At 39.3% G+C, this 14,236-nt stretch overlaps 1 protein-coding gene across 3 annotated transcripts; it reads left to right on the forward strand.

The window, feature by feature from the left end:
- The first annotated feature begins 366 nt into the window (after positions 1-366).
- pik3r6a (phosphoinositide-3-kinase, regulatory subunit 6a) lies at positions 367-14,236 on the forward strand. 3 transcript variants are annotated; one of them, XM_032532736.1, is made up of 6 exons: positions 367-468; positions 5,930-6,050; positions 8,514-8,587; positions 9,298-9,412; positions 11,132-11,202; positions 11,521-14,236. In XM_032532736.1, the coding sequence occupies exons 2-6, from the start codon at positions 5,947-5,949 to the stop codon at positions 11,631-11,633; spliced, it is 477 nt and encodes a 158-aa protein (XP_032388627.1). In that variant the 5' UTR covers positions 367-468; positions 5,930-5,946; the 3' UTR covers positions 11,634-14,236. The 3 variants fall into 3 exon arrangements, with proteins under 3 accessions (XP_032388627.1, XP_032388609.1, XP_032388618.1); XM_032532718.1 differs by having other exon boundaries at positions 419-687; XM_032532727.1 differs by lacking the exon at positions 367-468 and adding an exon at positions 4,107-4,531.

The following is a 14,236-nucleotide window of genomic DNA, read 5'->3' on the forward strand; positions in this document are numbered from 1 at the left end:
GTGTGTGTGTGTGTGTGTGTGTGTGTGTGTCTGCTGGTCTGGTGGTAAAATCATGAGAAAATCATGGTACAGTTTGCACATTCTTTTTTTTTTAATCTAATGTCATATAAGACGATGTCATTAAAATCAAAATGTAAGTGTGTAAATAAATGATTTTGTTTTGTAAAATGCTGTTTATGTTTTATGATAAATGTGGTTAATCTCAATACTTTTCTATGAATAAACGACTTACTTCTGGCCTTTTTTAGAAGAGGAAGTGGTTTGGAATAGTTTAACTTCTACCACGGTGGTGAACTCTCCCTCACTGTAAGTGCGTCCATTGGCCACCAGATGGTGCTATATAACTACTATATGACTGGTTAACTAGTACTGGTTAACCCAGGGAGACTCCTGCGCGCTGTACGCACACCGACACCAGCCACAGCTGGTGGGAACCGCTGGAACATCTCGCTCTCTCCGCCTCCACAGGTTGTTGTGTTGGTGACTCAATGAAATACAGCAGCAAACTGAGACCGCGAGACCCTGCCCTGTAGTTTCCACTTGCTGTTTCCCAGCCACTGCAACTGGAAGCGTAGAGAGAACAGAGGAGAAGAGCATCTGCTTGCCCGATGGAGAAGAAGGAGGGATCTTCTCGTCAGTACGGTTCACTGGAGCTCACTGAATGGAGCAAAGACACCAACAAACCAGGTTACCTAACGAACAAACAATGCAATAGTGTATAAGTCGATCTATCGACTGGGTAAAAAGTGACATTTCTGTATACCGTATCACTCTAAATTATCTTATTGTGTCACTGTACCTAATAGGAACAAACATAAACATTGGGTGCAGTGACACTAGGAGAATATAGAGTGATATTGTGTGAGATTCACTTTATATCCTCCTAGTGTGTCGCTGTACCTAATTTTCTTATTACCATAACATTGCTACGGGGATTTACTTCTACTATTCTCAATCTTCTACTATTTTTATAATATAATCTATGGCATAACCACAATCCTCCTGCAATATATATATATATATATATATATATATATAAATATTATATATATATGTATATATAGGCTATATATATGTGTATGTATGTATGTATGTATGTATGTATGTACTGTATGTATTATATATAAATACATACATATATTTTCATGTATATGTACAGTATATAGCTATATATATGTTTGTGTGTGTGTAGTTATAGCTATAGTAGTTGTTTTTAGTCTTTTACTTTTATATATGGGTTATTTTTGTAGTTAGTTAATAGAACCAATCAATGTATTGTAGTTGGCAGTAAAGGCAGCAGCTCTGAAAATGTCAAGAATCCACAGGTGTTTGTTCGTGTCTTTGTGTGTGTGTCTTTGTGTGTGTGTGTGTGTGTGTGTGTGTGTGTGTGTGTTCTAATTTGTGTAAAAGAAAAGTGAGGCCCATTACAAAGGGACCTACACCAACAAATAATAAAAAATGGCAAAATGTCAGAGGTCAGTGAAACTCTTTATCGCATTGTGCTCCTCACAGTAATAATGTTCCTCAAAAGTCTGCAACTAAAATGTGTTTGCATTGTTGATTAGGCGTAATTTTCAGATAATCACTTAGAAAATAGATACAAATTATCCATCACAATTTCCTTAAGCCCAAGAAGATATCTTCAAATGTCCTTTTTTGTCTGACCAATAGTCCAAAAACCAAAGAAATACAATTTGCAATTATTTAAAAAAAAGAGGAAGCAGCAAATCATCACATTGGACAAGTTGCTACCAGCAAACATGTTTTGTTTCAGTTCTACAGTATTCCTCCACGTTGTGGATGGTCATTGTTTTTCTACATTAGACTTGAGTGAATGATGCTTATAGTATCATTATGTTGTCAAGGTTGTTCATACTGGCACGTCATTTATGAAATGTATTGCTGAAGTAGTTGATCAAGTGGGAAGTTTGCAAAGCAGTGCAGAATATCTGTTTAGCCTTCTATCTGTTTTGCCTCTTCACTACTCCTTTATTTTAACTTCTTTCCTCCTCCCTCCATCTCTATTCCGCTACCTTCTCTACATCCCACCTCCTTTTTCCTCCACTTCTGTCTCTTGGTGTCTAATCTGGCTGATCTGTCTGTCAGTATGGTGTTCTGCCTCATTAGGTATTAAGCACGTTATAGCAGTGTAAAAGAGAGGAATGGAGTCAGAGCAAAGACTGTAAACTAAAATTCACATCCTCAAGGTGTTTGGGTGAAGAGAGGCGCCGGGTTCAAGAGGTATGGAAAAGCAACAGGATATAGGAATTGTGAGAGAGAGTGAGAAAGGGAAGAAAGTGTAAAGGAGGGGACATTTCAGAGAGGTCTAGGGATGAGTCATAACTGCTCACTGGCAGAATAATTTGTCCCATAGAGAGCCTCTGCAGCAGAACATGTATCTAACAATGTAAGAATATGCTAAACATAGCTTATAACATTTTGTGTTTTCAGCTCACAGTTCAGTGTTTTAGTCAGCTACATGGGAATCCCCCAGTCATAGTCACTGAAGCTTGAAGCTGTCTTTTTGGCAGGAAAACAAATGGTGAATGAACAGTAATGTGTATCTGCTCATGTACTGATGTGATGTCATGTTAGCGTATCCTGTTTGTATTTTTGAGCACATCATTCCATCTCCTTTATGAATTAGGTGATACTGCTGATAAATTATATTATGCCTTCAGCAGTTATAATGTCATGAGTATGCAGTGTGAACATGTCTTTGTGTGAGAGTGTCTCTTTCTGTCTTCCTTTCACTCTCGCTTTCTTACTCTCAGGCGCACACACACACACATACACACACACACACAGCTTGTGAATTGTGCCCACTCTTCTGCTTACCAGAGTCTTGTATGTTTTTAAAAAAATCAAAACACATGTATTTGCTCTTTATGTTAATGATTAAGTACAGGCAAGTAAAACTATTTAGTTGAGATGAAAAAAACACCACCAATACATGATTGACATGTCATGAACAAAACTGTATAATCTACACACATTTTTGTAAAAAATACAAATTCATGTGTTTGTGCTGTGATTATTTAATTTTTTACTATAAGGTGAAGGTGTGAATGTTTTTGCTATTGGACCTACGACCAAGAATGTTGATTAAAATATTAGTTTGACATGCTGGGAATTGGGAAATACACTTATTGTTGTATTGCAGATAGTAAAATGATAGGCTTGACACCTCTCAAGTCTGTAAAATAACTACAGAGCTTGGAGCATGAAGGCAATTATCCTAGTGTATATAAAGAAGCATTAGCATTGGCACAAACGTGAGCCTCAGAGGTGCTGGTAGCTGATTATTTAACTTTGCCAGGCTAGTTGTTTCCCACTGCTTCTGGTCTTTATGCTACGACAAGGTCAATGGCCTTTTGGCTCTAGGTTACAGACATGATATCTAATGTTAAAACTGAAAAAAGTATTGTGAAACCAGTCTTTAAATGAGAAAGAAACCACAAAAAGCTTATTTATGACACAAAAAAGCAAATGTTCATCTCTCGTCCGCTACCTTCTCCACATCCCTCCTCCTCTTTTCTCCACTTCTGTCTCTTGGTGTCTAATCACAAAATGCGTATTCATGACACAAAACAATTAACGTTATTGTTCATATTTTGTTTCCCTAAAGGAAAGTGAATACAATTTCAGTTTTTATGTTTTAGTGAGAAATACTTTAACTTAGTATCTTCAGAAATTAGGCAGATTTTGTATATGCAGTGCATTCTAACCAACTTGTATTAAAACGTTTGACACATGGGAAGGTGTAGATAGTTTAATTGATGTCTTTTTTATAGTTTCCATCCCATTAACAGTCCAATATTTGCTGCAAAACTTCACTCTTTCTCCTCTGAGATGTCAAGGTTGTGTTGACGCTACATTGACGTCAGCCAGATTTGTCATAGTAACAGAGTATAGTGTGTTTGTGTGAAGCTGTGTGTCTGTGCTTCAAGAACCCTTTTTGCATGTCACACAAAGCAGGCTGCCGTTGCAAGCCCCTAAACAACGCTTTAATGCCAGCAGGGATACTGTATGAATTCCTGAATCCCAATTATAGGCAAGCATAGATAATGTTTTCCACAAAGCTTTTACTACTACCCTGAAGTTATGCAATTCCAGTTTGAATTATTATGATCCCCTTCTATTCTGCCCTATTTCATGCTAGTGCAGAGGACATGTCTTCACAGTACTTTGAACCCAGTGAGTGCTACCTTCCCCAAGGCTAAATGTGACTAGAATAGATATATTACATACTAGAGCTCTACTTAGTAATAACGTGTGTGTATAAAGAGAATTTAAGGGTGCCAGGGGGATTCAGGGACTGTCTGTTGGTGATGGTATTGGTATTTCCCTGATTATTTCCATCTCGGCCCCCATGTTGTGCAGCTCTCTGCGGGGAAGTGACAGTTATCCAGGTACATACAGTGCTAAATGGAACAATTCGAGAGCAGGCAGTGGTTATTTTCTTCAGTGTTATAGTCGTGACTGTCACTACATCTACCTTCAAGAAGGTCAACCATACTTGGATCTCAGGGTAAATTAAATCTATTTTATGAATTTTTATTTGCATAAACAATTGCTTTTTTGAAGAAGGTTGCCGTTAAAGGAGAATTCTGGTAGATTTCAACACAGAGCTCTGTTGTTTGTAAATTTGGAGTGCTGTCAGTAGAGAGAAAAACGAAAACAATCGGTGCTGCCTGTTATGCTCCTTCTAGAGAGTTATCTCCCAACAGGCTTAAACAGGGCCAGTTTTAAACTTGTTTGTAGCCTCTAAACATGTTTAAAATGTCATTACAAGTAACTACCCGCGTAAAGTGATTCCTTCAGAGTGAACACAGTGAATCTGACTGCTGTAGATGTGAATGAAATGCATACAAGTTGTGCTAACTCAGTTGTGCTAACTGTTTAGTTCCGGTGTTGAGACGGCATTAAGACGAGTGCTAAGGGACGTCTACAGATTGAGGATTTGATTTTATTTTTAAAAGTTGTATTTGAAATATTACATTTAAAGACCAAATACAGGTAGTAGTGTGTGGGATGACATGCATAAGGAGACAGCTTTAAAACAGCTTTGTGTTTGATATTACTGTTCACCTGTACTGTTCACCTGGTGTAACACAATATAGACTTTTTAAATCTCTCTCTCTCTCTCTTTCTCTCTCTCTGTGGTTTGGATTCCCATATGGCTATTTTCCTTCATTTTGTAATTGTTCACACTGGAAAAGCTGGAACCAAAAATGATTTTGCTTGAAAAATGAATGAAACAAATACATAAATTAGCAAAATTGTTGGCGGTTAACAGGGGATTCGTTTTGCCGAAATATTGACACTAAATGACATCTCTCAACAGTAGACAAAGGCAGGGTAGACAGGACTGCAGTGTGTGTCTGACAGCCAACCATACTGGGGGGAGGCTTATTTACTGGCTGACCTGCCACCCTGGGTTTACGCAATTATGCAGTGTGTGCGCGTGTACATTGTGTGTGTGTGTGTGTGTGTGTGTGTGCGTGTGCGTGCATGCGTGCATGCATGCAATGTGTTTGTGAAAGAGACAGAGAGAGGGAGAGGCATGAGGTCTGCCACTGACACATGGTAATGTGGCTGTGACGCTCTGCTCCTCATCAAGCAGTGACTTCAAAGTGCCTCTGCTGCAGCTGTATACAGTTAACAATGCATATTCATATGCAGTTATTGTTCCACAGTGACTTGTAGGATATTGGAAATTGGATCATAAAAAGCTTCTAATTGTGTATCTGTCCGCCTTTCTCTGTATAGTATGTTAGTCAGTTGAAGAAGTGCATAGTAAACTTAAATCTATATACACTACAATGTTTTTGTATCGCACATTGTCTAACACATCCTCTTTTTCAATGTTCAGCAAGACTAAAGGTTTTCCGTCTCGTCTATTTCTCTCTCTCTCTCATTCCCTCAGAGGACGATGTGGTGTCCATGGCGGATTCCACCATCACCGTGGACAACATTGAGGGGGAGCTTTATAAGATTGAGAGGATCAGGGACGTCCTGGTCAGGAGGGAGTCAGAGCTTAGATATATGTAAGTGGCTCCGCAGCACCAACACCTTCCTTTAATTTGGTGCCAGCCGCACGCAGCCAGTGTGATTACTGGAGACAAAACAGCTTCAATAATAGCAACCCTGATTCCAAATTTACGGTAGAATGGTGAAATCATAATGCGTAAAGCTGGTCTGATTTCGCTGCACCCCTTCACAGACCTGATTTGATTTAATATGTTAACCATGCTCCTTCCCTAACTTTAACCAATTGCCTTACCATACCTTAACCATCATTTATTTAAGACAATCTTTCCCTAACCTTAGTTACCATGCATTAAAAGAAAGAAATATAAAAACGTTTTCACTTGCTGTTACAAATTGTTGTCATTGAACATAATCCATGACTTTGCAGAATTGTTCAATATCAATGTTGTTGCCTGGCGATGAGAGTCTTTAAGAGACCTTAGGCTCAGCTCGACGTTATCAGACCTGAGACATCAGTTTATGCTGTACTCTAGTTAAGCTGTGCTTTGAGCTTTATGTTACCTTTAGCATGGTGATGTTAACACATGTTAACATGCTAACCTTAGTATGTGGATGTTTTGATCTTTTGGTGGTGCTGAATTAAAGGGAATTGGAACATCAAAGTAATTAAGATTCATCATCTGGGGATTATGAATGTCTATGCAAAATGTCATGCAGAAATTGAGAAAAATCTTTTTCTCTGAAACAGAGTGTTAGACCAACACTTTGACATTATCCCTGAAAAAACAATGCTGATTGGGGGAGTGAAATCCCTATAATTAGAGGTCAAATTTGCAAAATTTGTGGATGCCACAAATGCAGCTGCATAGTGTCTGCAACAGGCACGTGGGATACATATGTAGCTACTCTGAGACACCTGAATAACTGAATGATTCACTAGTGTGCACTGAACAAAAGTGCACTGATACCATGTCAAGCGACATACTGTATCAAGTACACAAACTAGTGCCTTACTGGCATATTGCACCCAAAATCAGTTCAAATCATTTAAGCGGTTTCTCCATTTATTCAGGAGCCCACCTTGGTATCAGAAACACTTCTCGTAGCAGCATCGTCTTCTATTCTCTCATTTCTTTCCATCACAACGAGTGGGCCCCCTATTATAATTTAAATTGCTTTACCTTCCACCAACCAGGCTAACACATGGATATTTATTCATCTACATCTTCCAAATAATAGGCAGTAACGCTGCTCAGACAGCTGGGGGAATGTGAAGAGGGCTGTGTGTGGTGTAGCAAGCAAGAATCAGGCAGATAAAACAGGAGAATGGGGGACTGGAGAAGAAGGGAGAGGTGAAGAGGAAAGAGATGGGAAGTCACGATTTTCCCCAGCTGTCAACTAACTCTAAGGTGTGTTTTCTTTTGGTAAGTTACGTAAAGCATATCATTTATATTCCAGACCTTATTACGCTTCAAGGTGGTGAGGACCAAAACACAGAAGAGGCAGGCAGGCAGGAGAGTTTAGTTGAGTATTTATTCCACAAAAAAAAACAGGAATGCATGAATGCATACATGTTCCTGACTGGAACAGGAACATGGTAAACACGGACACCAACACACAAAACAATCTGACAAGAGACAAAGGGAACACGGATGTTAAATACAAGAGGTAACGAGCAAACGAGGTACAGATGATACACCAGGTCAATCACATCAGGGCGGGGACGACAATCACAGAGGCGGGAAAAAAAGGCACGTAAGAAAACCAGAGACAAGACAGCACAGAAAAACAGACTATCAAAATAAAACAAGAAACAGAACATACAGACATTCACAAGAGAACACAATACAGAAACTACAACTCATGACCAGGAAGGTAACTAGGACACAAACATGAGGAGACAAGACAGAACCAAAAAAACAAAGGAGGAGGAACAGAATACAAAACAATACACCAAAATCATAACAGACCTCTTGGCCATTTGTCCACCTGCATGTCTGTAGAGTATCTTACGAGGTACGGTGGCAAGGCTCTCACTCTGCTGATGTGTCTAATGCCGAAAGTGTGTGTGTGTGTGTGTGTGTGTGTGTGTGTGTGTGTGTGTGTGTGTGTGTGTGTGTGTGTGTGTGTGTGTGTGTGTGTGTGTTTTTCTAAAAAAGACTGCTGCTGTGATGCTGGGTTACGTGAGGGCCTCTAACTCCGCCGGGCGAGGAAAGCAGAGAAGGTCTTTCACCCTACCTCAGTGTTCGTAATGATCCACTGAGATGGAGAGCCATTGAAAAAGAAAGAGCGTGATACAGAAGGAGGCTGAGTGAAAGCTATCTGGCTCAGAGACGCCACAGGGATTTTACCTCAGAAAAGATTGTGCCATCTCTTGTGTGAAATATAAGATCAATATGAAGCTTTCTCTGTTTGAATTTCATTTCCCAATTGAATAGAGTCACGTCTCTACCCTTTAAAGTAGAAACTGAGCTGATATGCAGCATGTGCAGTACTTACATACATTATTGTGTGTGCAGGATGGATGACATTCAGCTGTGTAAGGAGATCACTCGTCTGAAGAAAGAGCTGCAGAAATTAGTGTCCATACCAGGTAGGAATCCTCTGGATAATGATAGTTGTTGAGACAGGCTAATAAAGTTAAGAGAAAGAAAGTTTGAGAAATAAGTTTGTTCTTACCAAGAATTAGTTAATAGGATTGATGACGCTCTTATGACTTCACACTATGAAGCTAGAGCAGTCATACTTAGCTTAGCATAAAAACTGGAAACGGGGAAACAACTAGCCTGGATATTTTAAAAGTTAAAAAATACATACAAATGGATCTGCCTACCAGCACCTCTAAAGTTCATTAGTTAACATGTTAAATCTTGTTTTTCTTCATTTTTACACAAATAGAAATGTAAAATCAGACAGGTCAGACATGTACAGAATAAACACACAGCATGTTAATTTGCCCGTTTTAGTGGTGATGGTGCTGTATATCTTTATTTGAACTTTGGACAGAGGTAAGCCGTGTGTTTTCCCCTGCTTCCGTCTTCATGCTAAGCTAAGCTTATTTCCTCCTGTACACACCACATCTTTTACATATCTGTCCATCCAAATAGAGGGATCCCTCCTCAGTTACAGGAAGAAAACTAATAAGCATATTTCCAAAAATGTCTAACTGTTCTTTTCAACTAAATTAATTTCTTATAAAATTATTCATTCATTTATTTGTTTGTTTAATGCCCACGTGATATTTGTAGAAAAGTAAGTAATCTGTGACAAACACTATAGATATTCAGATGTGTTGTGCTGCAGATAACGACAAGTCCAACGATGACCGGCAGAGGGAAGAAGAACTACTGCAGCAGATCCACAAGCTGGTCGAGACCCGAGATTTCCTGGTGGATGATGTGGAGTTTGAACGACTCAGGTGTGCCTCTGCCATTTTGGTTTTGTTACAGCTTGGGAGGGCTTTGGTGACACAGCCTTGTCACCATAGGCTGTGAATGAAATATCTTACTGTACACAAAGCCAAAAGAAAGAGATGGTAGCACTTATGTTGAAACGGCTTTAGGGAATTTGTTGCCCAAGCAGAAAACTTTGGCATGTATTTCTTTAAATGTTTAGCATGTATTTTTCAGGCATAGGAGCACTGGTCTTTTATAACGCCAATTCCTGAAAATTGTTCATTAACAATCACATGATGACTCAGTGCTCAGATTGGAACATTGTGCGTAGTCACCAATGCTGGTAAAGTTGCACCTCAGTTCAGTATCATCCGTATGCACACTTTACGAAAGACGCCCCCATTGCGCTCCATTACAACACTGGAACATTTTCTACGGCACAGCTCTATGAGAGAGTGTACCGCAGAGTGCACAGTTGAGAGACATTTCAATTAAACATGTAACAAGTGTGTGTCAGTGAGTACTGTAAAAGGAGCTGCCATTATTTTAAGGAGGTTTGCTTATATTTTATCTTTTGTGCACCAAGCCTCTTAAAGGTGCTCTAAGCGATGTTGGGTGACATTACTTCTTGTTGAAGTAAACAAAACGAGACTAGCTTGCCCCTCCCTCCTCCTTCCTGATTGAAGGTTTAATCCTTTCTTCAGTCCAACTTTCAGAAAGTATCAAGCATCGTTAGTTTGTGTTTAGCAACACTGTGTTGGCAGCCGACAGCATGCTGTGAAAAATGTTAAGGGACTGCTGGGAAGGTGAGAGGGAGGAAGCAGGATGACAACAGTGAGGTCATAGATCGCAGAGGAGAGGATATGATGCCGCCCAAGGTCATGTTGTTGATGTAGATACATACAGAGATCACTTTATTGTTATTTCTTTCTTTTTTTACCTTGTTTTTTTACACTTCAAACAGCACTTGTCAAACTCACCAACGACTTCCTCATGGCAGCTGATTCTGGACTCCTCATCATCCTCATCCTCCTTGACCTGAATACAGCCTTTCATACCATCTGTCACACCACCCTCTTCAATAGCCCTCTTCCACCGGCATCACCCACACTCCGTTACACTAGTTCACATCTTACCTCTCTGGCTGCACCCAGTTCATTCAACTCAAGTCTTGTAAATCCATTCATTTCAGGTGTGGCCCAGGGCTCTGTCCTGGGGCCCCTACTCTTCATAATTTACCTGCTTCACCTCTGTAAATACCTTCCGCAAATTTAACATTCACTTCCACTTTTATGCCAATGACACCCAGCTATACCTCTCCACCAAACCCTTGTTCACTCTCCCGTCTGATCTCTGTCTGATCTCCTCCAGGGTCTCACTCCCTTCCGCTCCCTCAGATCCTCTTTCTCCATGAAAATTTCTATCCCCTCCGCCCGTTTCACCACCATGGGGAGCAGAGCATTCAGCCGCTCTGCTCCCCATCTCTGGAACTCATTACCACCCCAACTTAGAAACATTGATTCATTCCCCCATTTAAAATCAAAACTCAAAATACATCTGTTTAAAACAGCCTATTCCACTTGAATGTCGATTGCTCTACCTTTTTCTGTTGTCAGTGTTGTATAGTATTGTTCTGCTGTTTTTAAAATGTCTTACATATGTATACGCTGTAATTTTTATAAGTTGTTTATGTATTGATGTGTTTCCGTGTATTTTATATCAATCTTTTTCAATTTCTACAGGGAGAAAGAAGAGGATAAAGAAATGGCAGATTTTCTGCAGTCCAAATTCCCAAGAAATATGAAGAAGAAAGGTATTTAGCCATTAAAAGAGATGCAACTCTGTGCTCCATCAAAGTTTCAATAAATGATAGCACATTTTAAAAACTGAGCCGGATATGAGCATTGGCAAATATTTTCCTTGTTCCAAATGTTTTGCTTGTTCAAGGCTTTTTCCATCTGAGGGCTTTGACAATGATTTAGAGCTATCTGAAAAAAGATGTTTGTTTATGCTCATCTTAGTCAAGTCATTAAGCAGCTGATATTTAAGTAGATGAAGTTATGCACATTATACATTACACCACAACAATATGTCATTTTTTTCCTCACAGTATGATTTCTCTGGGCTGCAGGTGTATCAACCAGACGGGCTCCATCCAGGGCTCAGCAGACCTCTTCTCCCTTCGCCAAGACAGGCCTCACTCTGCTAAAGGAGTGCTGTGGCTTCACATGCTCCATCATGTAGACTGGAGTCAAAATGGAGGGCCCCATCGCAAGGCTGACACATGGGGCCACAAATCAAAATTTGCCACTCCACAAGAGTCAATATTTCCAGTTTCAGCTTTTCAGTCCGAGAAAGACTTTGAATAATGGATGGAGCAGTACAGATGCAAGTTGATAATTCCCCAGAGGGAGTGTAAAGTATGTTGTAAAGATCATGTGGTGTGTTTTCCATGCCAAGACCCAAGTTTGTATTGTTTGTCTGTTTTATTGGATTTTATATCTTGTTTTGTTGTCATGCTATCTCTGCTCTCCGCGTCTCTCATCCCACTCCCATCCCACTTTTTATTTTTACTCTCGTTAATCATCACTGCTCAGCCAAATTCTTCTGATTAACTACAAGGAACAACCACACACGTTTTTTATTTCTCTTTTTCAGGCCGAGAGGACAGGGTTTAAAGGACAGAAACAGCATAGCACAAGTCAGGCATGTATTGTGTACACGCTAATTGGATTCATCTACCATGACACGCCTACAAGTTTTTTTAAAGACTTTGCAGAACTATGATAACTGTCATCTCCTCATTAAAAACAAGTAGCTGTTTTGCTGGAGTCAGCAGGCCAGTCTAGACACACTGCTGGCACTATATAATCACCAGTAAGGCGATAACAAGAACAAAACTGACATTAATCAGGAGCTCTGTTAGGATGAAAAAGCAGAGGTTTGTGAAGAAAGAAGGGATGTCTCATTACGCTGCATTCATATTGACTGTCTACTTTTTTATATGTTGCAAAGAATTATAGTAAAGCATCCCACAATATATCTTTTTAACATTTTTTTTTTGCTTATCCTCACTATAGTGTATTTTTTTTTTACAAGACCTCACTTTATTATTTTATTACATATTTCTCACATCAACACATACCGTACAGTACTAACATGTTGATGGCAGAAGTGCTATGTGAGGACACTTTCAGTATTAGTACATAGGTGTCCATATGGTACTGTATCAGCACGGATAGACCACTCTCACTTAAATTAGTCATTCTTAGTCCAGTGCGCGCACTTAAATAATCATCCATTATGCATGTTTCCACATGCTGTATGGATCGGCACACAGCTGACACTGCAGGCCACTACACCTCATATAAATATAACCACTTCAGTGATAAAGACAGTCCTCATACACATCAAGGCACACTTGACAATGTTTTGAGTGGGTACATTATGTTTCATATTAATCTACTGACTAGGGGCAAAACTCTTTAGCCCACTTCCACTAAACATTATGTATTTATTGCCACTCCATATTTTATCAGTTATTATGTCCTACATATTTACTTAGAGAATGTGTATGTAAGGCTGGTGTTGCCAAGAAGAATAGTAGCCATAGCAACCTTGTATAACCATTAATTTTTACAATGAGACAATGAGGAAGGTTGGATGGATTGGGGAAATTAGACCTCAGGTGTTATATCATGGTTACCTAATGAGATGTGAACAGGAGACAGAATATTATTGGTGTGGTTATTTTGGTGATTTTTATGTTTTTTATTTACTTTGGTGATAACACACAATTTAGGATTGAAAGGATTTTACCCTAATTTATCCTCTGAATTCCTTTTGCATTCTTTTAGATAGAGTAACAATCACATGGAGATTAAGTGAACACAAGGCTGCTTTGCTTGGCTGGAAAGTAGACATATTGGCAATAACTGTTTATTCGATGCTAATTGAAGGTCTTTTAAATTGTGGTAGTCATTATAGATTATACATTTCTCATACTTATATGCTTCCTTGTTTGTGTCTCACCCTGATTGACACAGCATTCTCTTTTATGATTTATTCCCAACTAGTCCTTGGAATGGATACAGATGTCTGTTATGTTCAATTGCAGGATCTTTTGATATTCAGTCTCAACATTGTCATAGAACCTTTGGATATCACTGCACAACAATGGCTGGTTTTGTCATGGGGGTTCACAGGAGAATTAGATGTGTGCCAATACTGATGAAATAACAGCCATGGTAGAAACACAACAAAGTACCAGGAAAGGATTTCTCTTCATGCTGCCTCATCCTCTTTGGCTAATACAGAAATACTGTATTTAAAAAGGCATTAATGGTTATAAAACGGGCTAACTTACAAATGCACTTTGGATATACATATCTTGGAAAAACAATATATATCATCTGAAGCAAAGAAAAATATGTTTATACAGAAATCCAATATGTGGATATGTCCCAATCCATACTTGGGAAAGTATGTTCCCAAGGTTGAACTGCACAGTAAATAAATGTATTCCTTTGCCCTAAGAAAGACCTTCATCTAATCAGTAATTATTTTATATGTTGAGACAGAGTGTGTGACATGTTTCTGTTCTTCACTGTTCAAATTTAGACATAAAACCATCTGTTCACACCAGCTAGAGGGTGTGTTAAAGCCCTTAACTGTGCTCTGCACGAGACAAGCCAGGATTCATGAAATTCTTAGAAACGTGAAACAGACCATATAGCCTCCTGAGACTATATGAGAGACGTAGTGTTGCAGGAGAGGGAGTCAGAGAGAGAAAATGATAAAAGGAGAGAGGTTGAAGTGGCCGAAAGAATGGGAGATGAAGAAAAAGA

The sequence above is a fragment of the Etheostoma spectabile genome, chromosome 2 (assembly GCF_008692095.1).
Source record: "Etheostoma spectabile isolate EspeVRDwgs_2016 chromosome 2, UIUC_Espe_1.0, whole genome shotgun sequence".
Classification (NCBI taxonomy): domain Eukaryota; kingdom Metazoa; phylum Chordata; class Actinopteri; order Perciformes; family Percidae; genus Etheostoma; species Etheostoma spectabile.

Bases quoted from the DNA above. Each gene is read 5' to 3' on its own strand.
- pik3r6a (XM_032532718.1), top strand. From the start codon at position 609: ATGGAGAAGAAGGAGGGATCTTCTCGTCAGTACGGTTCACTGGAGCTC. The intron at 6,051-8,513 runs GTAAGTGGCTCC...TTGTGTGTGCAG, and splicing joins GAGTCAGAGCTTAGATATAT to GATGGATGACATTCAGCTGT. The intron at 11,203-11,520 runs GTATTTAGCCAT...TCTGGGCTGCAG, and splicing joins AAGAAATATGAAGAAGAAAG to GTGTATCAACCAGACGGGCT.